At 41.0% G+C, this 24,833-nt stretch overlaps 2 protein-coding genes across 5 annotated transcripts in view; one reads left to right on the forward strand and one right to left on the reverse strand.

Annotated features, from left to right (window-relative positions):
• LOC128256124 (GTP-binding protein RAD) overlaps nt 1-24,833 on the forward strand; it is a 26,898-nt gene continuing 2,065 nt past the window's right edge. For 2 of the 3 annotated variants that reach the window (XM_052986240.1, XM_052986239.1), the window contains exons 1-8: nt 1-517; nt 9,264-9,750; nt 15,839-15,992; nt 17,363-17,479; nt 21,817-22,134; nt 22,190-22,278; nt 24,313-24,493; nt 24,592-24,725. In XM_052986240.1, the coding sequence (XP_052842200.1) occupies nt 9,538-9,750; nt 15,839-15,992; nt 17,363-17,479; nt 21,817-22,134; nt 22,190-22,278; nt 24,313-24,493; nt 24,592-24,725 (1,206 nt within the window). In that variant the 5' untranslated portion in view covers nt 1-517; nt 9,264-9,537. The remainder of the gene's footprint in view (nt 518-9,263; nt 9,751-15,838; nt 15,993-17,362; nt 17,480-21,816; nt 22,135-22,189; nt 22,279-24,312; nt 24,494-24,591; nt 24,726-24,833) is intronic. The other variant, XM_052986238.1, reaches the window with a different exon arrangement.
• On the reverse strand, nt 9,777-11,730 carry LOC128256127 (uncharacterized). 2 transcript variants are annotated; one of them, XM_052986243.1, is made up of 2 exons: nt 11,661-11,730; nt 9,777-11,584 (listed from the first exon to the last, which is right to left on the reverse strand). In XM_052986243.1, the coding sequence occupies exon 2, from the start codon at nt 11,564-11,566 to the stop codon at nt 10,538-10,540; it is 1,029 nt and encodes a 342-aa protein (XP_052842203.1). In that variant the 5' UTR covers nt 11,567-11,584; nt 11,661-11,730; the 3' UTR covers nt 9,777-10,537. The 2 variants fall into 2 exon arrangements, with proteins under 2 accessions (XP_052842203.1, XP_052842202.1); XM_052986242.1 differs by having other exon boundaries at nt 11,653-11,714.

Consider the following 24,833-nt stretch of genomic DNA (forward strand, 5'->3'; position numbering starts at 1 on the left):
TCGACGGCGCTCGCACGGATCGGATGTGAATGTGAAAGCGGTTGGAAAATCGCCAGACGCCTAACGTATAGTTTCTTTTTGAATTGAATAACCCGCGTTTGGAAAAACCCAGACCAATAAAATAATCAAAATAATATATACAGAATATAGCTAGGGCCAATGTGGATCTTCGGTTGGAACACAAGTTTTATGGTGGAAAAATCTGAAAAGAAATAATTGTGCGCGTTTCGGTTTCGGCTTCACTTCACATTATCTAAAAATAACGGAAAACAAGGAAAAAGAAAGTGAACAAGTGCAAAAAATTATCTCGCTATATATATATGTATATATATATATATAGATTAAGTGAGCCGCAGCCGCTGTTTTTTTCATACAAATTATCGATCAAATACATAAGTAGTGTGCGCCCTCTCAACCCAGATAACATAAACTTTCTGGATGGATGTTCGAGTTTGGTGACCAACAAAAAACAAGGACGATGAGGGGATAGTCAAAGGTGGCAACAGCTGAAAGAAAGGTTTGTTTTGATTAATTAAATTGCCTAATTGCAATGTCGTGACCCAGATAGATATTTAACCACAAAAAAACACTCAAGGAGGAACCACCTTCAGCGAAAGTGTCGTGTGCCCCGGCACTTTTCGCTTTTCCGGCCACAGTTCGATTTGTTTACTTTAGCCCTAACAATTCCCAGTTCCATTTCCTTATCCTGTTTTCGGTACAGGATAATCGAGCATCGTCAAAAAAAAAACAAAAAAAAATCACTCATACGCTACGTAGCCTCTGCATTAAATATTCAACGCCAAGAAGTCAGCAGCCTCTAACAGTTTACGGTCCGCCTTTTCGAAATGGTTTATTTGAGGGCGAATTCTTTGGGGTGCCATAAAGAATTTGCTCGGTGGTGAGAGAGGAGCTGCGGGAAATTGCTAAATAACAATCAATTCGGGCAGTGTAACAAAAGATAAATGGATTTCGAACTGCAAGCGGCAATGCAAGAACATATAAAATAAAATAAAATTTAATCAGAAGTCATGGGGTAGGATCTGGAAAAGCTGGGGGAATGCTTGCCGATAATCGAGCAGTAAAAACTCCGTAGGGACAAGCGAAGCTTTAAATGGGAAAATAAATTTAAGGAAAAGCCCTGGGGAAAATGGAGAGAAAAACAGGGAAATCCATGGGAAAAAGAGATAACAAATGTGTGGTAGTTTAACCGTAAAATGCATGGTATATTAGCAAACAATAAGTGTAATTGAAAAACTTAGATTAAAAAAGTACCAACCTGTTTCACAATAGTTACTATTCTGTGAAATTATGGGTTCACCTCTTTTAATTTCATGAAAAACATTGCAGCTTTGGTTAAGCTCATTAGATTTCCCAGAAATGAACTTTTACATTTGTTGTCCATGTTTCTCCATAATTCCATTTTTTTTTTTAAACTCTTCATTCCATTTTTACTTCAAGCTGAAAACATTTGTCTTAATGTACAAAAAACAGATTTCATTTAGATTATAACTACATAGAACGACTGTTTCAGATAGCCCCTTTCTGTTGGTCACTTGCAATCAGCGAAAATAAGCGAAACTGGACAAAGCAAACAAAGAGCATTCATTGCGGACAATCATTAGCGATACAAATCGCCAAAGCAATTCCCCGGAGATCTGGGGCCTAATCAGGACAGTCCGCAGAGCAGGCAGACATAGAGGCATCCCTGTGACCACAATCCCAACGCCCAGTCGAAGGGCCAAACACGAGCCAGTGGAAAAACAAATGTAGCTGCAGTGCGGCAATTCGATTTCAATTCACTGATTTTCCGATGTGTGGGTCGATGCTCCTGCACTTTTGCCGCTGGCCAATTAAAGTAAAGTGTGTCTGGCTCCACTGGCACGCGACTTTCTGGCCACGCCCCCCTACGCCACCCGGTCCGTTGAATGGAGCCACAGACACACAGAGAATAGAACTGCTTTTATGGCAAATCAAATTAACAACTAATGCCATTAGAGTTTGAGCAAGAGAACAGCCGCCACTAATTGGCAGGGAAGGTGAAGAGGAGCCATATCTGGCCATAGCCGAATTCGTGGCCTTCTCTCTCTTGGTCGGAACAGATTGGCCAGCTCACTTGCCCTGGCTCCCGGTCGAAAAATATATTCCAAATTCAATTAAAAGCTGCACCGACTACATCGAGAAGTACGGCCAGTGGAGAGCCTGCGAACAAAGCTGAGATCCTGAAAGCATTTGAGCCTGCACCTGGCATCAGGAGCATCAGAGGCAAAAAGCCGTGACCATGTGGCTCTCATATGGCAAGAGGTTGAGTTGAGCCTGGTTTTTAGTCAGGTCGCGGCATTGTCCACTTCCTCGTCCACTCTCCACTCTCCACCCACACCCCAGCACTTAGCCTCCGAAAATGTTGTCACCCCTGTCATTGCTCTTTGGACTGTCTGGTCACCCGGGGAAGCTATGTATATGACAGGCCCGTGTTCCTCTTGCTGCACTGGGCAGAAAATATGGTCTTAATTGGGGAATAAAATTATTAATTTGAATAAAAGTACACATTTTACCAAACAACAAAACAAAAGCCTGATCGAAGCCTGATACTGGGAAAGTAAATAATACTTTATTGATATTTTTACATATGTTCCGAAAGTTAAAATAAGTGGATAATATGAAGTTATTCCAATTTTTTCTTTTTACTTTCTTTGAATTTCATAATTTTCTGGTTACTGCTGAAATTACTTCTACTAATTCAAATTCAATGAACAAAAATCTGTTTTAACATTTTGACACTCGAAAACTTACTTCTCTGTTTTCCAGTGCATAAGTCTCCCTTTAATTCAACAGAAAAAAACGTGACTGGGCCCAGTGCCAGTGACAATTGGGCAGCAATCTAGAGTGGAAGATGGGCGGCTGGGATGGCAGTGAAGTGGGACACATTTCCGCTGCATAACTCCCCCGGCCAAACATCACTAACAAAAATATTTATGCACACACTTAAAATGCTTCCAGCAACCAAAGCCAAAACCAAAACCAAAGCGAAACCAAACAAACAAACAAACAGCAGTTCAAATGCGAATAAATTCCTGGCTGGCTTAACTTTTTATCCCTTTTTCTATTTCCCTGGCGGCAGCTCCTTCCACTTCTCACTTTGATGGACATTGGGTATTCTTCCTGCAGAATCTGCCCTGTCCCCACCCTCGGGGGAGCATAATTGCAAGTGTCTGGGTCAGCAATGTTCGTGCAAACAGAATGGCATAAAGAGTTTGAAAATCAGATAGACGGATGTCTATGAAGGAACTCGCCATTGATTCCAGTTGAACAGTTCCGGAGGGAAATCGGTGGAGTGGAAGGAAAATTGTGTTACTTAAAAGGTTGGTCAATCGTGATTCGATCTAAATGGGGCTCCTCGCTGTGAGATTAAGAGAGATTAGCCTGCCATTTTGTTTAGTCTGAAACAAAAAGATATAATAACACGCATTTCCTGCTGAACTTTTTTAGAGGTCCAAGTATGTAATAGGAAATTCTTAATACCAATCTATTTAGGGTTTCCCCTCCCAATTATTCACTGACAAAAGCATTTTTTAGTTGGCTTAGCAGATATAACAAAAGAAGTGAAATTCCTCGGAAAACCCAATTCCCGTTATAAAATCGAACAAAGCCTGGCACAAGAATGCCAGCATATGAAATCAAATGCAAGCCAATTAGGGTCCGAGTTGGGGGACAAAAAAGGAAATCGTAAATTCCTCGATTTATTTTCAACCCAAATGGCCGCTCAACAGATACCCAAGGACATTCCCCGATAGTTAATTATGACACTCACATCAAAGACTGTTGCCGAGAGCCATATTTATCCTGTCGCAAACTAAATGAAGTGAATTTTTTGTGTAAACATCTGCGCCGCCGGCCCGACTCCTGGCTTGATTTGAATCTAAATTGAGAATAACAAGCAATTGCGAGCCCGAGACCCCCGAAGTGTACCACTTGAAGTAAACAGCAGGCAGCGGCCAAAGGTGGAATAAACACACCCGGTTACATCCAGGCATTTACACACCCGCCCCCACATGTGTCATAATCACCGTAAAAGACGTCGAATTTAAACTGAACAGACAGGGATTCGAGCGAAGCAGGCAAAAAAGAGGAGGAAGTCTGGCGAAGGAGGCAAAGAAAGAACATTAGGCGGCATAATCTGCCCTTGAGCTCGATTTTGCTCAACGATTTGGAAAATCTTTGCAACAAAATACATTCCCGAACAGATTTTGCCCATTCTCGCCGCTTGCCTTTCTGTCGCCTGCAATCCCTGCTTATACGCGGCGTCCTCATCGATTTATTGAACATTAAACACGAAATCAAAGAGAAATGGAACAGATTTTTTGGCCACTTAAGCAATGAAAACGAAATATATACATAGAAATTCGCTCATAAATTATTGTCAAACAGTTCGAAAATCTGTGGCTAGTGTCAAGTGATTTCCCCAGCGGTCAACTGAAAACAAATAAAATTCGCGGGATAAGGAATTTCATCATGATTTTTAAACATTTCTGTTGTGCTCTTTTTTAAATCATTAAAATTCTTCGCACGCCTAGTTCCCAATGCCCGAGCCAAATGCTGGATAATTTATTTAATCATTCAAATTTGTTTTCATCTGAGCAGAGAGCAAATAAAACAGCTCGGAGCTAATCACATGCTGTCCCATTAGAGCAAGACCAACGACAACGTGGCGTATGCGCAATAAAAACTTTCTGTTTTTATTTAGCTCATTTGCGTTGACAAGCTGCCAACTGAATATGATAATAATGAAGCTCTAAGCTAGAAAGCTGAAATCTGAGCAAGAAATTGGTCCCAGTGGCTTAGGATTAATGTCACCAATCAGCGCAAAGAATTAATAAGGGGACAAGTTAAGAAAAAGTCATCTTCTGACCCCGACCTTTGAAGAAAACCCCGGCAACCTGTGACCCATTGAAATTAATTTTGCAGCAACAGGTGTGCGGCAGTGTCTGTCGGCCATGGAAATAAACAAATGCCTTCGATGTGAGAGGAGGCTCAAAGGGAAACGTTAAACATACGCTGCGAACACTGACAATGACAAGAGCTGCCACACGGATAACAACATGAACATTGACTCGGACAAGGACGTCGACATGGACATGTTGAAGGAAGCCGCTGGCAGGCCAAACAAACTAACACGAACCCAACGTTTGACAAGATGAAAACGAAAGTTTCCTGCAAAGAATCAACACATTAGCCAGCATACAAAATATACCCATTTTGTGGGAGTTCTAATAAGCTTTAGAATAGAATATTTAAAGCTTAGTCAAGCAAAAATTGATTTTTGTCTCTCAATTTAATTTAAATCAGAATAAAGCTAATTTGGGCAAACCGAAATAAAAAATAAACAAAAAAATAAGAAGAATTGAGACAGCAAAATTACAATAATAAGAAAACTATCAAAATACACCTCTAAAAAAAAATACGCGGTAAATCTTAATATTGTGTACTAATTTTACGAATTTTTCGTTTTGATTTTAAAATATTTTAAACAAGAGAATATTAAAAGTTTTTAAAATTTTTCATTTGACGATTTTAGGAGTTTATTTTAATATCGAAAAATTTTGTTTAAATCTAAATCATATTTAACTTAAATAAAAAGCATTTAAGTCAAGTAGAAACTATTTGAAATCTAATATTTTACACATTAATTAATGTATTTGTATATTTAATCATTCAATTTAATTTAACAATACACAACTATCTACATGTATGTGCACCTTTCTAGATTAGCAGCGTTAACAAATCAAATATTCCATTTAAATTATTAATATTTTCAAGCCAATGTCAGCTTATGACTTACAATTTTGCCAGTACAAATATTAACACTTTCTGCGATTTAATTTAAATAATTTCTGTATGCGTTATCTTTCCTCGACTGAACCTTATTTATTTAACTTTTTATACATATAAAAATTTAAAAAGCAACTCAGTGTCGACCACAATCAGCTTCCATTTGAATCAATTTTGTTTGCAGTTCCGCTCAACTGCTCTTGATTGTTTCACCTTTTTTATCACCCCGGATGCAGAGCAACCTTGAACCACCCACTCTCCGCCCAATGCCCCCATATAGTCAAGTTCGATTCAGGACCCATCGGACCATATACACGGTATCTGATGACACTTTATCGGGTATTTTTTCGCTGCGTTCGAGGCAACGCACTTTTTGGCCTTATTTCGGTGATAGCTTAAGTTGCCTGAAACCGTGCGCAGCTGTCATCATCTGGCCACATCCACATCGACGGATCGATGGGTGGCCTGATTAGCCGGGGCAGACAAAAAACTGCCGAAGCGAATATATTTATGTTAATAACTAGCAACAGGCCAGCCGATAAGGGGAGCGAAAAAGTTCGCAGTCCCATATCAGGCCATAAAGCGAAATGACCACACCAGCCAGCACCGCTAATATGGCCTCGAATTCCGGGAAGAGTCTATAAACATAAAAATGAAAATTAATAGCAAAATCCATGGCAAATACTTTAAAGGCAAGCCCTATTCCTTGCCCTTGTCTGGCTGCTCCTCCTTCTTCCTGGGGCCAATTAGGAGGGCACACACACAAAAACACACAAAAACACACACCCGAGGAGCTCTTACTAATGTTGTTGTTAGCCAGTACAACCTGCGGCATCAATTGAATGCAAACAAGACAAGGAGGCAGGTCCATTTGCTGACAAAGGATCCCTCAACGACTTCATCGTCATGTGGCCTGGAGTTTCATGCACGAACGAGCGAATGGGTCAGCAGCTGAAATCATCTCAGGGCACCCATTTCGCTTTTCCCTTTTTCGTGAGTCCCTGTAATGCATCGCTGGTTCTCGGTTTAGCTGGCAAATCAAGCGTAAAGTCGCAGTGAAAGTTTGCTCAACCCTTTAAACTCGTTAAAGTCACTGCTGGGTTGGCTTACCCTTATTTCTAGCTGGGTTTCTGCCAAGGTATACATATAAATTCACTTTGATACGATCTGAAAAACAGCTTTTGTGCATAGTCGGTAAGTGCTTTTTTGATATTTAAAGACTAGAGAAATCCATCAACACCATAGCAGCAAATTTAATAACTTAAATATTTGAAATAATTGGCCAACACTGTAAGGTGGTCTTAGAAAAGCTCTTAATCTTTGTAAACAATATTTTCAAAAGAATCAAAACATGGAGGAACTTTAAAGTATAATAATATTCATTAATAGGTTATAATAAATTAGTAATCGTGGACTAGGTAAATGTCTAATTTTTGTTACCAATTTGTTTGTTTTTAAATTATATTCAAATTCAAAAATTTTTTCTCAGTGCGGCTGCCTGCTTATCTTAAGCTGTTGTCGCATATGCTGCCGCGCTAAAAAACCATTTTCAAGTTTATGTATTTGTTCTTCTCCTTTTTCCTTCGTGCTCCTTGCATTATTTACTTGCGAGGGACTTGTCCCGATTCTTTTGTTCTTCCAAACGCAAAAAAAAGGGTGGCCAGCACCAGCACTGGCTCGTTTTTAATTATTTATATTTTAATCATTCTCACAAGTTAATTACCCAGCAGGGAGACCTTAAAGCGCTCAGATGAACGCGACTGAAACGGCGAGCTCGTCAAGTTCGCTTGTCGGCGACAGAAAGTGGAAAGTGTCCTCGATGCACTTAAGTGCAAGAGCGGATGAAAAGATAGTGAAAGCATAATTCAATTCCAAGACCAGAACGAAGGAAGACAGACGACTGGCGAAATGAAATAGGACAGCACGTCCCAGGTCGAGCGGCTAATGATGCATGTCTAAGGAGCGAACAGGATGCCTAAGTAGATTACCAATATGTTTGGATTGGCCTGCTTGCTGGCTCCTTATCCGCCACTTCAAACCTCTGCGCCATCAGTCTGGAAAACTCAATTTCAGTCGTCTGGCTTAAGGCCAGTTGAGAAATGGATTTAATTTCGCTATCGCGAATAGCCCAAGGAACTCCCCCCGCTGCAAATGGCAATTAGCGTCAATTGGAAACGCAGTGTGCATGCTAAAGTTTCCCTTTAACTTTTCTGAGCTCCAAAAAGAGACTATTTCAAGCAATGCTAAACAAAAGTTTCCACATTGTTCTGCTTTTATTTACATCTCAATTGTGAAATGTTTGTCTGAATAGGAATCCATACGAAAGAGTTGAAAATGCGAATGATGCAAGGGTTCGAAAACTGAAGCCAATATAAAGAAAAGTATTTTTAGACGATGAGAATTACGTGATTAACGAACTCTTTAGAAGCACCAGATCAAGTGAATCCCAGCAAAGATGGGAAAATATTGTTTGTTGAGAAATTGATTTGACGGGCCTTAGAGAAATATTATATGAAAAATTCCTCAAGCACCTTCTTGTTCCATTATTCAAAAAAAGGAAAATAAAATAAGACTATACGTTATATACGTTATTTACAAAAACAAAGCTTTATGCAGTTTTGAACTATTTAAATTAACCTAAGGTCAGAAGCTTTGAAAACACTTGTTATTATAATGTTTCAGTTTTTAAATGAGCTAATAATTTTTGTTCAAGTTTTAGGTTAAGTTAAAACTTAAATAAAAGATTTGGATTCGAAAACTGACGGTTGTCCGTGTCCTAAAATGCAGCAATATATTTAATTGACTGAAACAATTTTTTAAAATAAAAAAAAGGGACAAAAACGAAAACTTACTCAACAAACCAGACCCTCGGATAAACAAAACAACCTCACATCAACATTTTAAATCAACGAATCAAATTGGGGAAACCTAAACTGATTTATAACCGAAACACATAGCATAACCTCGATAGAAACCACAATTCCCAAAGGCTTTGCCCCTTTGTAGAGATTTTGAATTTGTCTGTTGCAATTTGTCGTTTGGTCGGCCAACTACCGTAGCTGACCCAGTTTCCAAGAGACGCGTGAGGCACATTTAAAAATAAATGCAAAGTGAATGGGACGGGTGGGGCGAGTGGTTCATTTTGGGAAAACAAACAGAGGAATTTTATGTTTAATGGCTGCTGGCGAAATGAAAAATCACACAGCAAATTATGTTGCATGTTGTTACAAATATATAATCTTGTAGAACGCAGATGAAATTCGTTTTCGTTGCTCACTTTTGCTTTTCAAAAAAAAACAAATTTTCTTTGTGTTATTTCTGTAAAACTTGGTCACGTCACGACCAAAAATATTCGAGAAAAGTGTAATTTTTATTTAAAAAATTGATTTAAACGTTTTCTGCATTCGTTTCTTTTGCTTGCCACGGTTTATTTGCAGAGTGCACCACAAACAAAAAAGTCATACACCATCCACCACTCAGATTATGAATTATGCAACAAAGAAACCACAGCAGCATCAAAAAAGAGCAACTAGAACAGCCACGGCACAAACTGCTTAATGCACACAAGTAGATACCCCTAGGCTGCTTGGCCGAATTAGTATCGCAAAATTCGAGAGTCGAGAGTCGACAGTCGAGCAGCAGCAGTAGCCGCAGACCAGAAGTCACCCCAAATTTCCCAGGAGAAGCCACCGGCGAACAATAGAAACCATCATGGTGGACGACATCTCCCCGATGCATCATCGCATGCAGAAGAAGACGCGCAGCGCCTCCATTTGTGCCACGGGGGCTAGCATCGAGACGGTCATCCACGGGATGCCCGGCGCCTCCGGAAGTGCCACGCCCGAGGGCGGTACGCCCGGATACCGCCGCCGCCGGCCGGCCACACGCTCCCAGAGCGCCCGCATCACCTCCGGCGCCAGATCGGTGAGTACGCTGCGTATACGTAATACGTAATACGTAATTTAGCATTAGCATTTGCATCTGTCCGTCATCGGCAAGAATTTGCTTATTTATTTATAGTTTTCATTAAATGCACGTTTCTCACTATAAATAAGCAGCGAACGTTGACATTTAGTCCATTTAGACACGCACATGCAGCAGAAAGCCTGCCTGCCTGCTCAAAAACGTTTTTATTGTCATCTTTAATTTGCTAAAACACTTTTGCATATCCAATCGTTATTTATTGGGTGTGCTAAATGGTTTGTATGAAATAGTGCTTGCCACAGATATAAGTCGAAGATAATAGCAAATAAAACATATCTCATAGATTTGACTTCTTAAATTTTTAGCAATCTAGCTTGGAAAACTATGAGTTGAAAATAAGTCATTGTTATAAAAGTTCAAACAAATAATTCAATAATTTAGATTAGGTTTATCTGTATACCCTTAGGAACATGACATTAAAAGTTCAAATTTAGAATATGCATATTTATATTGATAAGCCAAGTTCAAAGTGTTCCTTTTGATGGAAAGTTTGTCTTTAATTAAGCACTCTTTGACTATTGAGTGAGCTTAATTAAGCTGGAAAAGCATTAGTGAAACAAGCAAATCCCCGATTGCGTGCAGCAAATATCCGAGGGGCAAGAGGGAGACTTACAACATTTCCGCAGACATTTCCGAGAAACCGAGAACGCAATCACGTGCACTGTGGTCGTTTAATTGGCTGATTAGAATTTAAGTTTGCCTAATTCTGATTTAAAGATGCACGGAGTCATGAATTTGTGACAGGAAAGGATCGAGAGACTATGGTGAAGGCATTCAACAGTTGATCCGCCAGAGTCCGTTCATGTTGGGGGTTGACGACGACCGTTTGTTCCGCAGAAGGATTCGATTCCAGGCTAATACTTGTGGTTACCCTCTCGCTGCGATTGCTCACGACGGACGCTTTCCGCTCCGAGCCATTGCCCTCCGGCTTGGGACTCTGTTGTCCAGTCGCCGCCATCCTGGCAATCCTCCTGGCACACCGGCTCTTCTTGGCGTGCGAAACGTAGGGCTCGGCCTGATCCTTGATCTTCTGGTGGCTCTCGAACTGCGGACACTTGGGCGGCAGGCGCAGGCACTTGCAGAAGCTCATGTTGTGCATGAAGTACTCGTCGAAGTCCTCGTTGGGGGCCAGCAGCTTCTGGTAGTTCTCCAGGCTGCCCAGATCCAGGGGATCCAGCAGGCGGGCGGCGCAGTCCAGCTGCAGGTGACAGCTGTGGAAGTACGCGAACAGCTCATCCACCAGGTCCATGAAGAACTTGATCGGCTTGTGGAAGACGTCGCCCAGAATGAACGGAGAGTCCTCGTCCTGATCCAACTTGGCGCACTCGCGCCGGAAGAGCAGGACATACGGACGCAGGCTGTGGATGGCCCAACTCTGGCTCTGGTTAGAGCTGGCGATCACCTGGTAGTGCATGTAGTACTTGTTGATGATGGCCTCCTCTGACTCGATCTCGTAGATGTGCGGACAGGTGCAGCTCACGTCCACCTGCATGATGATCTTGTAGCGCTGGATCAGATGGCTCAGCGTCTGGGCCGCTATCCTTTGCAACTCCAACTCCTTCTGGTAGCTGTCGAAGTAGATGCGGTACTTGTCCTCGATCGCCAACAGAATCCGGATCACCGTCTTCTCCATGGCATCGGAACTCTCCAGACTGAGGATCGCGAACTTGGCCATGCTCTCGGTGACGGTGGCACGCGACATGAAGCTATGGTTCACCATTAGGTTGTAAAGTCGGTCGCGCATTTCCATCTCCATCTACACACTTGTGTTACCCTGAAAAACGAGTGAAAAAAGAGTAAGAGCTCGGCTAGAAGGAGGCACATTTATGTTAAGGAGACTACTTCGATACTTTGGTTTGATTTATATTCCCCTTATGGGCAAGAGTAAAAAGAGCATATGTTTGAGCTTCTTTGCGGTGATAGACATGATGGTTTTTTTAAAAACACCATTTGATAATACATGTTCGATTTAATAGAGTTTTTAAGCCAAATAAAAGCAAATCTTTAACCTTCATGCAACATTTTGAATTAAAAAATGGCATCATTTTGTAGTGGGCAGATACAGCTTTATTTTCTTTTGTTTTATTCATTGCTGCCTGTCAGGAATGCAAAGTCTCTGACATCTCCAACTCAATTGATTCACCACCCATCCAGGAAGCTGTGCAGTCGGAACGCGTGAATCGAGTTATATCCTGGCCAAATTCAATTTCTGCGGACGGGTATTCCAGACAAAAGGCGTCCTCCACGTGGCAGCATACGTTGCGTATGAGTTTTCCTGGCGGCTGGATGCTCCCTGCTCGCAGCTTCTGCTGCTTGATATCCTTCACTGGTGAATTCCCCTTTTTTTTTTGCTTCTGCCGGCGACATTATTAGTAAGCAAAGGAGGGAACAAAAAAGCAGCTATACGCTCATGCATCGTGCCAAAAGTGTCGTTCTCATCGCCTGCGATGCGCCTCGAGCTGGTAATTTATATAGGAAAAGTTTGCAAGACAAGACTAAACGCACACATGCTCCCCACTTTTTCACTTTTTGGGGGCTGCATGTGCTCTGTGGGCGTGGCCGTAATGAGCTAAAATGTGAGAGAAAAATTCAGTCGAGGGTATCGACCATAAAATACCCAGTCGTCAGCTCTTAAAAACCATAGCATTTTACCAAATTTCGTATATTTTTTAACTGATTTGTCCGATTGTTATAAAATGTTGTATGTTGATTGGAATTGAAAAATACCTGTTTAATGGCCAGAACTCATAAATCTAGATCTAGACAAGCTCTTATTCACGAAATAATCACTCAACGAGAACAGGGTATCAACTCTGAAGAAGAAACGCTGAAATTACTTTTGTTTATGAACTTTGAGTGCTCAGTGCGATGATGTCCCGATGTCAATAAGTCGCAGGCACTTTTTATCTGCAGAAGCAAAAGTTTAATGAGAATATGCCACAGCAACAACGAACTCAATGAAGTCGCAATGTAAAGCTATTTTCGTTTTACACGGCATGCTTCTGTGAGCCAAAGTCAGACGTATTCTATGCAAATACTTGACAAAAACCAACAAATAACTAAGCCAGACAGACGCCAGCCACGAATGGGAAAATAATTTGCGAAATTCGACACAAAACTTTGTGCATAAGAAAGCAAATTGCAGCCAGTGTGTGCAAGCTAAGAAAACGGCAAAATGTTAAAGAGCATTGCACAATAATTTTCTTTATTTGAGCAGTCGTTAACGAGAGACAAGATATTAAAGATGGTATTTGCATATCTTATATGCTGCCCAAATGCGACATGCTAAACCAACTAAACCAAAGCAGACTCATTAACTGAATTCCATCAAAAAGCATACCAGATAAAATTGCTATAAAAAATATAATTGCAAAAAAATGTCATGAGCTATCTTCTGATTGGGAATTTTCTTTCAAAATGTTTTTGTTTCTGATGAGCTAAGTAGAGTTTACTATTGTTATGATAAATACATATGCCTTAAAGAAATACAATACAAATTTTAAAAAGATGAAAGAAAACAGTGCATTAACACAAGAAGTTTAAAAAACAAAATTAGTACAATGTTTGTACACTCAGAAAAAAATTGCCCAATTTTAAGACAAATCCACTTTAGGAATAGTTCCCTTAAACTTGAGCATTCCATACAAAATGTTGAAAAATGATTAATGAAATGTTAGGGCAAGTATTGCCAATAGTGTAGTTTATTTAGTTTACAAGAATCTTTAAAATTTAATAATATAACTTAAAAACGAGTTACGAATTTTAATTTGTTAAGCGTAATATGCGATCCCCCGATGCTGGCCACAGCAACTCCCGTAAAACGCAGCGCATTAAGAAAATAAATTATCAGCGCCGCCCCAGAGGACTAATTGGGGATTAAGCGGGTACAAATTGAAGACTTCGCTGCAGGGCATCCCACGGAGCACCGCATGGTCGATGAACTAAAGCCAGGAAGCAATTAATTTCCGAAGCGAGATGGCGAGGGTCCATCGTCCATTCGACCACTGCATCCGGATGGATCAGGATCAGACGTGTGTGTGTGTCCGTACAGCCGTAATATTTGATTAAGCCAGCAAAGTAGACCATGCAAACATTTGGCCAAGAACGAAGAGCAATTACTGGTCACGAGGGCCCATGAAACGCCAGGATAAATGCACACACATGTAGCCAGCCAGGTTTTAAGCTACATATATATGTACGTTTGTATATGTGCGACCGTAAAAAGCGCAAAAGAGCGGCCACTAAATAAACAAGGAACGTTTACACTGACAGCTCGTCTAATGGCCCAGTCGACCACCACATCGCCTACTTGCTGCGGATTTGGTGGCTTTGCCAAGCCCTCCGACTGACCAGAAACTCAACGCGGCCCAAATCCGTGGCCACTTGACAGGCGACGCCACGTAGCAAACGCTTCCGGCTTTTCGTTTTGCAGCCATAAGGAATTCTTGTGTGGAGGCAGTGGCGCAATTAGCCTGGTTTTAGGGGATTTACAACCTATATTTGAGGCTTAGATCACCGTTTTTTACAGATTATAGCTTTTTATCCCTAAAACTTTGCTTTTTTCATAATTTTTCTCAATAATAAATGACAGTTTCTTATATATAACAAAAAATGATTTTTTAAGCTTTAAAAGAGCACAAATACTTTTTTTTATTAGGTCTTCCAACATTTAACTAAAATTTAAAAACTAAAATTTCTCAACTGCCAATCGCTCAAACATTTTCTTGTTTTCATTGAGTCTTTTACACAAACTGAATTTTCAAAAAATGTACACAATTTTTTACTGCCTAATGCTTTAAATTTCAGTTTTTTTCATCCTCAAATAAAAATATTTTGTACAAACTGAAACTTTTAAGGAGTGCAAGTTTAAGCGTGTTGTACCACATCATACAAAATTTAAGGAACGTTTTTTTACTGCAAACTAAAAAATGACAATTTTATTGTTGCACTAAATATAAAATTTTGTATAAGCATTTATTGTTTACAAATTATAAATGTACAAATTTATGCCTAATGGAAAAACCAATAATGTAAAGTCAAATCAGCAGCTTGTTAATTATAAGATTTCAGCGAGAATTATTTCGTTTACTATATTGTTTTTCAGAAATTCGTATAAAAAATATGTCTTAAACTGGTTTCCACAGTGCTAATGCCAATTATTTGCCTCCTTCAAGACATTCGAATGAATGTTTCTCAGCATAAGCTATTAATTACAGCACAACAAGAGTTAAATCGTCGTAACTTAATAATTCCCAATTACCAAGTAATTGGAGCGAAGCACCCAAATCATTTGGTTCGCCTTCGCCCCTGTTTTTTGGCCAAGGCAAACGGATGTGGCTAACAAAGTTGGACATTTTGCATGCGGCTATAAATATCGCCCTCACACTGGACCAAAGAAACTGAACAAGAAGCTTACATCGCCGGGACAGGTGCTGAAATTAGTTTTCGCCCCGTCGCCGGCAGGTTTTCAATGGAACACCACAAGCTGTGGCGGCGTGACAGGCACTTGGACGTGGGTTGAAGGATTTGGAACACGGACAGGGACACCACTTCCTTCTCCTGCACCGCCTGCTCCGCCTCCTTCATCCGACGTGGACAGGAAACGTTTGCTTCGGACAAAACAAGCGGCGCAGCTGATTGCACTTGAAGTGGCCGAGTCGTTTAACCTTGACATTTAGGGGAAAATCCCTTAAGCTGCTCTGATCACAGAGGAGCCCTTCCCGCGAGGCCAAGTCAGCCGATAAATTATGCCATTGGCGCGCCAAGTTGCGGACGTTGGGCGGTGGGCGTTGGGCATTGGGCGGGGCTTCTCTGTCTTTCTAAAGGACAAACAAATGCAATTTGATTTGTGTGTCGACTTGATTGGTCTGCAACCGAGAAATGCAATTTAATTTCTCACTCAATCGAAAAGGGCAAAGCCAACGGCAGTCCATGAATCACAGCGAAAGCCTCAGGCTGGGATGGATGGATAGATGGATGGATGAAAAGTTGAGTTAGCCGAACTTAAAGACACTCTTTCCACTTGCAGGTCCGCCAGAAGACCAAGGCACAGCAGCAGCAGCAGCAACAGCAGCACACGCTCCAGGAGGCCCGGAGCTACTGCACCAGTGAGCCCCGGCTGAGCGAGACGGAGACGCCTCCGCAGCGTCGTAAGCTATCGCAGCGGAGGCCACAGCCACACGGTGAGTAAATTACGAGCGGAGATAAGTACGCACAGATGCGGTAAATAGACTAGCAGTTGTCTGCATAAAAGCCCCAGAAGGTTGGCTTTTGCAGAGTGAAAATAAACATTTTGGTTTTCAACAAATATTTGTTCATTCAGAACAAATTTGTTTTTATTTAACTATGGAATAGAAAAGTAGAAAAAACCTACATGCAATCAAAAAAATCCTCTTAGTCACTGAAATTTACCATATCAGCTTTAAATATATTTCTTTAATACAGCTTTGTTGTCCATTTTATATTATGTTATTTTTACAAATAGTGAACAAAAATATTTATTCCCCTTGGTTTTATATGAATTTTTCACTTGTTCGCCACCAGGTTTTTGTCCGATATTCAGCTCGCTTAATAAATATGTATTTTTAAGATTTTGTGGTAACACCACTATTACTTTCACCGCACTTGCTAAAGTTGTAAGTTTTAATGGCCGGATGGGGCCATCAAAACGGCAAAACAACGGCAACAAATTAGCCAAGTGCTGAGCCTGATCTTTTATGCGGCATAAACTAAGCTCTCAGCCAAATTGCTCGCCACACGAGAGCAGCGGCGATGTGAAATTGACCATTAATGCAATTGTGGCTAAAATAGCAGGAGGCGGCCAGGGACCGCAGGACTTTAAGGCGAGGTGTTGAAGCTAAAACAGTTGGCTTTGTTCCAGTAGATGATTGTTTCATTTTGCCCTTTGTTAAGTACCCTCCAATACTGTTGATTCAATTAACGTTGGCGTTCGATGAACTTAACCATTGACCCAGTTTAGCCAGCAGCAAGTGTGCAACGTGTGTGGCACTTCTCTCTGTCAACTCGACATGGGCAAACCATAAAAGCTGTCCAAATGTCAGCCAGCTGTAGCAGGAAATACCAAATCAATAATGCAAAACTCGCGGGGGAAACATTTAAGCAAAGGGTTTATCTCATATTTGTCCAAGATTATTTGCTGCACTTTTTTATTATTTTTTAATTTAAATTATAGCTTTTTTACAATATTTATTTTTCTGTTGAAAAAATCACTGGTGTGAAACAATCGGAATTTTATTTAAAACAAAATATATTATACCATATATAAAACCAAAAACTTGTACCAAACATAGCAGTAGCTCGCATAAGTTTAGACCAATATCTTCTTAATTTAATAGCTCAAATCAAATCTTGACAAAATGCAAAATAGAATACAAAATGTACTTTCATTTTTCAGAATGTGTTGTTAGTCATGCTGCTATGGGCATACAGTTTAAGCTTATGCATATATAACTATCTGTGATATCTGTTTGCCCATAATTCCTAATGCAATTTAAATCAATCTCTTTTAATCTTTCCCTTTTGGTTGGAACAGCACATAGAAAATCGAACGCCTTCCTGGACGTGCCCACCATGAACATGCATCACCTGCGCGTCAACGACGACGACGAGGATGTGGACAGATTGCGCACTTTCAGTGCCTCCAAAGGAGGTGAGTTGACTTGGGGACTGCACCCCCAACATGGTGGTCTTTGTTGGGACCATTTATTAATTTCGAAATTGAAAGTCAACAAAGCCCCGGGGCCAGATGACTGGGATTACACATCTTAACAATGCGGCAGTGGAATGGGATTGGGGAGCAGGGACATCTTAGGACATCTTAGCACATCTCAGGGACACACGATACACCATACAGCATAAAATTATAGTTTCATCCCGGGGCACGCAGCGGAGCAATCCTTATTGAAATCTTAAAAGGCTGTTACCCGAAGATGTTAAGGAGATATCAGTGGCACTAAATGCCACTCCGCATAGGATATGAATACCGGGCCACACACTCGCTCTCGTATACGAGTATATATGCAAACACACACTCAAAGAACCACATAGCCCTGTAGAGTTTTCCCATCATGTGTGCGTTTTTTTTTTCTCTTTTCATATTCTACATTTGTGTCACGTTATTGTTACCCATACGCACTGTGTGTCACCACCACAATGTGAGACAGGACACTTAGTTGAAAGTTTGGCATTTAGCAGATGATATCCTGTCTGTAAAGTTTAAAGCAATTTGAACAATTTTAATTTCAATAAAGATCGATTATCCAGCCTATTACTTCTGAGCCAAAGAATTACCTTGTTTAACTATTAAGATGTTTATTAAATCAATCAATAATTTGTTTTCATTGCTTAAATGACTTAATGGCTAAACTTAGAATTTATAAAACAGATTGATATGCACAAGAATAATATTAACATTAATAAAAGTTAGACAATTTTATCAGACGCATAAATCTATTTTCTTGAACTAAAAGTTACCAATACTTTGTACTATCAACAATTGAATTGCATAAATATTTCTAAGGCTAGAGGTTTAAAATTTAAAAATAATATTTATATTATTTTTGGGACATCAGACTGTAAATCAATATTCTCTCATAGTTTCCAGATTAAATTTATCCCTATAGTTGTGATCTTTCGCATATTTCTTCCGCACTTGCGGGCGTTTGCATGCACAAATGCAGGGCGGTTTTTAAGTACGTGTTTAAGCCCACCCGGAACAGCTCCGAGCACGGAACACAGAATACGGAATACAGAATACGGAGTACGGAACACTTGAGCAGACATGACAGCAAACAGACGACAAGCCCGAGTATTAACAGCACGAGGTGTCATAACTTAGTCATGAAGCAGGACCCGGACCCATTTGCAAGACTCAGTTGGGGATGTTCCACGTATGATAAGCAAAACTACACGGAAAGTAGTTAGGGAGAGATACACAACAAAAATGTAAAGGGCTAAAAAATATATAAATTCATCTGGGGAAATTGTTTTATAGCAAACTCTTTTCATTTCTTTGCAAATGAATCTTGGTATTTACATTTTTGGGCAAAGAGCGATGGAAGTGCTGGTAAAGGGAAACCAAACAAAAGTTTGCAAACATTTCTAACAATGAAGTCTTTATGAATGACTTAAAGAATACGATTGAAATTAAGCCACATTTTTTTATTTTTATTTTGAAATAAAACTAAGTAGTAATCCCTGAGATGTTATATAAATATATATATAATTATATTTTTTTGCAAGCAGCATTTTTTTTTTGTCTCCTAATGCTGTATAATGTGACATTAAAGGGTAACAAAAGTTTGCCCAAGCTTAGAAAGTTATTTCTTTGACTGAGGGGATGAGTACCGGCTAGAGACTCGTTCTTAAACATACTGCATATTAAAATTCAATGAAGTGCCTGTGTTTTCTCAAGTAAATTGCTTTCGAATACAAGCAGAATAGCTTGTAGTTGGTTTGGCTAAGCAGTGACTGGTTTGTTTTGCGGTTATGTCTTGCCAAGAGCCATGCGCGTCCATTTAATTAAACTTAATTCGCTCAACTTGATGGCAGGGCGTGAGAGGATAAGCCCCGAAATATAAGGAAGCCGGGGCCATCCATCAATTATGCCTTTACGCTTGGCACGAGTGGCAAATTTAAAATGAGCGGGCGAAAAACTGACAGACCGACATTGATTCGAATATGTTTGCAGGAGGTGGCGGATGGGTGGTGTGTGATTAATTGAAATGCCCGAGCGAGTGTCAGTCACCGATGGCAGCCAGTGAAGCGCCCTGAATGAATTTTCCATATAAATATACACTTTCAACCACGAGCAGACAATGCACAAGTGTCCTGTGGGCCTGAATCGAATCATAATTGAATGATGCGCCAACAAGGCGGTACATGCACATACAAAGTTGTCCGTATATTTTTGCATTTTCCCCGATTATTTCAAGCGTAATTGGCCAACTGCTTAGCATTCGGTTGGTATTAATAGAAGTGGGCTCTTTTTGCATAAACAAAAAACCGACTAACCTTGAAGGCGGTTAATCATATCTCAAAGTGCCAGCATATGCGAAATCTCGAGCCGCACTCGCCCCACTGTAAATCAATCAGCAAATAAAATTTTCAATTTATTTGCTTAAACAATTATTCTTAGAGCAAACAAACACTGCAACATGTTGCCTGAAAGATGGAAAGTGCTCAGCGAACATCAAAGACAAGTGAAGGGAAAACAATTGTTTGAGGAATGGCAGAAAACGATGTGAAAAAGAGCTGGAATTACTCCACAGATTAGTCAGTTTCAATAATAGCTAGTGGCTAAAAATAAACATGAACATTGCACATATGTGTATATTGTGAGAAATTTCCCAAACTAAATCGCAATTTTAATTGCTGCCCGTTTGCACCTTATACAAATGAATTGTTTCCCACACGCGCAGGCCTCGTAATCCCCGTTCCCCAAAAAAAAAGACCATATCTGGCCACCCAAAATGGTTTTATGGCTTTCCAATGATGACGGCCCATCGATATACACAGAAACACGGGGAGGAGGACCCACCCCCTCGTGTGCTCAAATGTAAATGTTTAGAACGGTTTTGGCAATTAAATCAATTTGCACAATTAATTACCGCAGATGAGAAGCGAGCAAACGTTAACGAATACTGAAAAAACTACGATGTACATCTTTATACATATATCCATAGAATCGTATATTTTGCGCGACGGCTAAATGCAATAAGGCAGGCCATAAATCTATTTATGACATTTTAAATGTACACAACATACACTTACATAAACTGAACAAATCGGTATATATGTGTATATATACGAACGGTTTGCAGATTGATACATATGTGCACATCATTCGGGCTGAGGGATTATAAATGACAACGGCCGCAGGTTGTTCAAAGGCTCTTGACTCGGCGTCTTCGTTGGGTAATACCTTTTCGGCCGGGCATTGAATGTCTGTGGCCAAGGGGAATGGGATCAGGAACGGGAACGGGAAGGGGAATGGCAGATGTGCAGACTATATAGGTTTATTCGGCTTTTGTTTGGTCAATCAACTTGCTATGCCCTCGGCAATGTCATTAAATTATGTTTGCGGTCTTGCCGCAGCACGTGCAAATGGTATATTAATTTATCTAGCCCGTTCGTTTAAATATCAATAGTTTAAAAAGGAGAGGAATACACTGAAAATCGTTCTTTTGACCGTCCTCTTATGGTCTTTTAAGTTTAATGTTCAATGTATTTATCTAGTCTGTAAATGTGAATTAAAAAATAGCTTACATGGGATAAGATACACTGAAAATTGTTATGTTGACTGCCTTCTAAATGAAATTTTTAAATTCAAACTAGTTTTTGTACACTCTCAATTAAAAAAATATCTTACAAAAAATTTGATTTAGTTATTATTAATTTAAACTCAAAACTTCTCGAGAAAAAAAGATGTTAATCATAAAGAACATTGAAAGCTTTTTGGCTTTATCCCAACCGCTTCCCGGAACAACGGAACGGGTTAAAATAACCATTACGCCTTGTCCCATTGAAATGCATTATTATTGTATAAAGAGCAAATAAAATGGCTCAAAATTTTCGCATAAATATTCATTCTATATGCAAATTATAACGTAAATATTGGGCATATATTTAGCGCAAAAAATGCAGGAAACTTCGCTTGAATTTTCGACCGAAAAATGGGATTTTCTAACTTTGGGCAGGAAAACGCAGACAGACAGGTCGGTACGTACATATAGCACATATGCGAGACACAAAAGACAGATTTACTATTGTTGATGTTGCCCTTGCGGCGGGAAGCTGTAATTTCTACCGGGACTACGTGGCGTATGCGCAACGAGCCGTTAAGCGGCGACCCACATTGCACATACGCCGCGTGTGCAGGTTGACTTACAAAAGTCCCTCATATGCAGATGGAATACAAATACGAGTGACGTTTTTTCAAGCACCAGTTTCTAACAACTCTCCTCTACTTTTTTTTTGTCGTTACAGGTATCATTAATCGTGGGGACTCGTTCCGCCGGCGACGTTCGCGGAGCAACAGCCTGGCTCCATCCAGTCCCATGCACGCGCGCAATGGAGTGGGCGGCTTGGGGGGCGTGGCGGGCGGAGGGAGCAGCCTGGGCTTGGGATGCGGCTACAACGGTGGCGGCAGCAGCAGCAACGGATTCGGAAACGCCAATGCCCAGGAGAACCACCAGCCGGTGGAGTTCTATCGCGTGGAAATGCTCGGATCAGCGGGCGTTGGCAAACAGGCTCTGATTTCGCAGTTCCGCACCTCGGACTGCATCAATGCCTACGATGGACCAGGTAAGTAGAGTGCATCCGCCATGATTCGGCTAAATTTGTAACTCATTTCTTGCAGAATCCGACGAGGCCGAGCAGAACGTCTCAATCATCTTGAATGGCACCGAGTCGGAGCTGAAGTTCCTCACCGGCAATCCGGAGAGCAAGGTAACTCATATGTCAGGGGACCCAAACACACCCATTTGTGTTTGTAATTGTCGTTAAATATTTCACTATTAACCAACCTGCAACCACAGAGCCAGCCGGCTTTGGCCGAGGTCCTGGCTGTCAGCAAGACAAATGAACTTGTCCTGCCAGCCGAGATTTACCCGGGGGAACGGCGAGTGATTTGCCAACCAACGGACGAGCATAAATTGCACAAAGTGAATTAATTACAGATGCAAAATGAGTTCGTGAAAAACGAGAGAGAGAGGTGGTAGAGAACGCTAGTCACCTGACCACCCACAAGGCAACGGAACTCGGGAAATACTAGGAAAACTAGGAAAACTTTCACAGCAAGCTGGCTGCGAACTGCGGTTAATTATGGCCAAGTGCACGGAATGCTGGAGATGCTGGCGGCTGAAATCCAGTAAGGAATTCATTTAAAATCCTGCCAGACGGGCGCCGCCTGCAACCAAAACGATTTGCAACGGTCGGTAAAAAAAAAAAAAAAACAGGGGAAAGTCAAATATAAATACAACAATATGAGCCACTGTGCAATCGAAATGCCAAATTGCTGGACGAATGCCAAATGGCCAACGGGCCGTTTGCCATCGTCTTTTGAGGGTGGCAAACAATACAAATGAACACGATAATGACAATAATAATTATAATCGCCGATGACGATTGCTATGATGGAAATGCTGATGGTGATGGTGATGGTGATGGTGATGACGACGTGGACGCGAACGAGCACAAACAAAAGGAAACGGCCACAATTTATCCATTCGGGGTTGTGACACAAGAATCAAGCGAATTAAAGCGGTCGTGCATGGTGCCGAAAAGTTGTGCAAAAGCAAATAATAAATTGCTTAAGGTTTGACCTTAAGCCACCGCCAATCCCGAGCACCTTGGAGCCAAGGGCCCAGTGCCAAGTGCCAAATTTACAAATGTCGGATGTGCCCGGCGTGGCTTTATGAGGCACGGAATCGGAAGCCAACACCCCGGGCGGGAACAAAACCCTAAACCGGCCGACGTCACCGTCGACAAAGTGTATTTGCCCAAGGATTGGACAGCTGAAATACCTCAAGAAACCTAATGGAAGATGTCTGTCAGCTACAAAGACTTCTCCTGCTTTTCACTTTCGCCAATTTTTTATTTGTTTGTGAAGTTTGGATCGTTTGCGCTTATCAAATCGCACAGCTTATCGCAAAGCGTATTTAACTTAAAAAAATAAAACTAAAATCGCAAAAATACTCGAATAACAAATAAGCATTTGAAGAAAGCTTTTGGTGAGCAAACATTTTTTGGGTTTAACGTAACAACTTGACGTAAGATTATGAATAAGTAAAACCATGTTCGTAATAGTTGATTCATTGCTATCTTTGATTGCACACAAACTTTGTTTATAGAATCACAATTGGGAAAAGCTTCAATCGATTTGATTTTATGAAGCCAATTTCTTATGGTTTTACATTTAATTCGAAGTCTAGCAATAACTTGATTAAGTTAACAAATCTAAAAAATATTAAAAATCAAGTGAAACCAAAATGTATACACCTTAAAATGCTAATCAAGAATGAACGCATTCTCACCTTAAAGAGAAAATACGTGAAGTAAAATTCGAAGGACCTGTTCGCCGATAGAGCCGTCCCGCTGACCTGTTAATGTATGGGTCAGATAAATGAACATCATTAAAAGTCTGAGCAAGTCGAAAAGTTGTTGCCTTCGTTCGCCACGTTATTGCGATGCCAAGTGGCCATAATTTTAATTTTTACGAGCATAAAATGCAAAAGTACCGGGTGGTAACAAAAGCCGGGAAGGCGGAAAAGTGGGTTGCGTTGGATGGTTGGTTGGATGCTTGACTTTTCGCTCAAAGCCTGCACTTGACGGTTCGCAGTTAAGAACTTTTAATTTCGCCTCTGTCGGGCTGCAATAAAATACGGAATTAAATACTTTCGTCAGTCACGAAAGCCAGATTTCAGAATGTTGTAAACTTGTTGAGTTTCGTGTTTTTCAATTGGGGCCTTTGTTTTGTTGCAGGACGACCTGGAGCAGGCGGATGCCTTCCTGGTGGTCTACTCCTGCATTGACAAGGAGTCCTTCACGCGGGCCAAGCAGATACTATCGCGGCTGCAGGACATGGACCTTCTGCGCCACCGGCCCACCATTCTGGTGGCCAACAAAATTGATTTGGCCCGCTCACGCGCCGTTTCCGCGCAGGGTGAGTATTGCAATTAGCCGCCGCCAACTGGCTGCATTCATTTACATCGTCAATTAAGTGGCGTGACCTGACCGAATCCCCATTCTGCTCCCGTCTAGATGGCAAATGTGTGGCCTGCACGTTCGGAGCCAAGTTTATCGAGGTCTCCGTGGGCATCAATCACAATTGCGACGAGCTCCTGGCGGGCACGCTCACCCAGATTCGGCTAAAGAAGGACCAAAACCAGCTGCAGGTAAGCCATATCTAAGATCCCCGAGAAACCCCTTTAGGTCTAGCTCTAGCGCTCGATAGCTCTAGTTGCCGTAACAGTTAGCTGACTAGCTGGTTGTCCTCCCATCTA

This window comes from Drosophila gunungcola, assembly GCF_025200985.1.
Source record: "Drosophila gunungcola strain Sukarami chromosome 2R unlocalized genomic scaffold, Dgunungcola_SK_2 000013F, whole genome shotgun sequence".
Taxonomy (NCBI): Eukaryota; Metazoa; Arthropoda; class Insecta; order Diptera; family Drosophilidae; genus Drosophila; species Drosophila gunungcola.

What these genes read in the sequence shown, in the direction of transcription:
- LOC128256127 (XM_052986243.1), bottom strand. Translation starts at nt 11,566, where the DNA reads ATGGAGATGGAAATGCGCGACCGACTTTACAACCTAATGGTGAACCAT.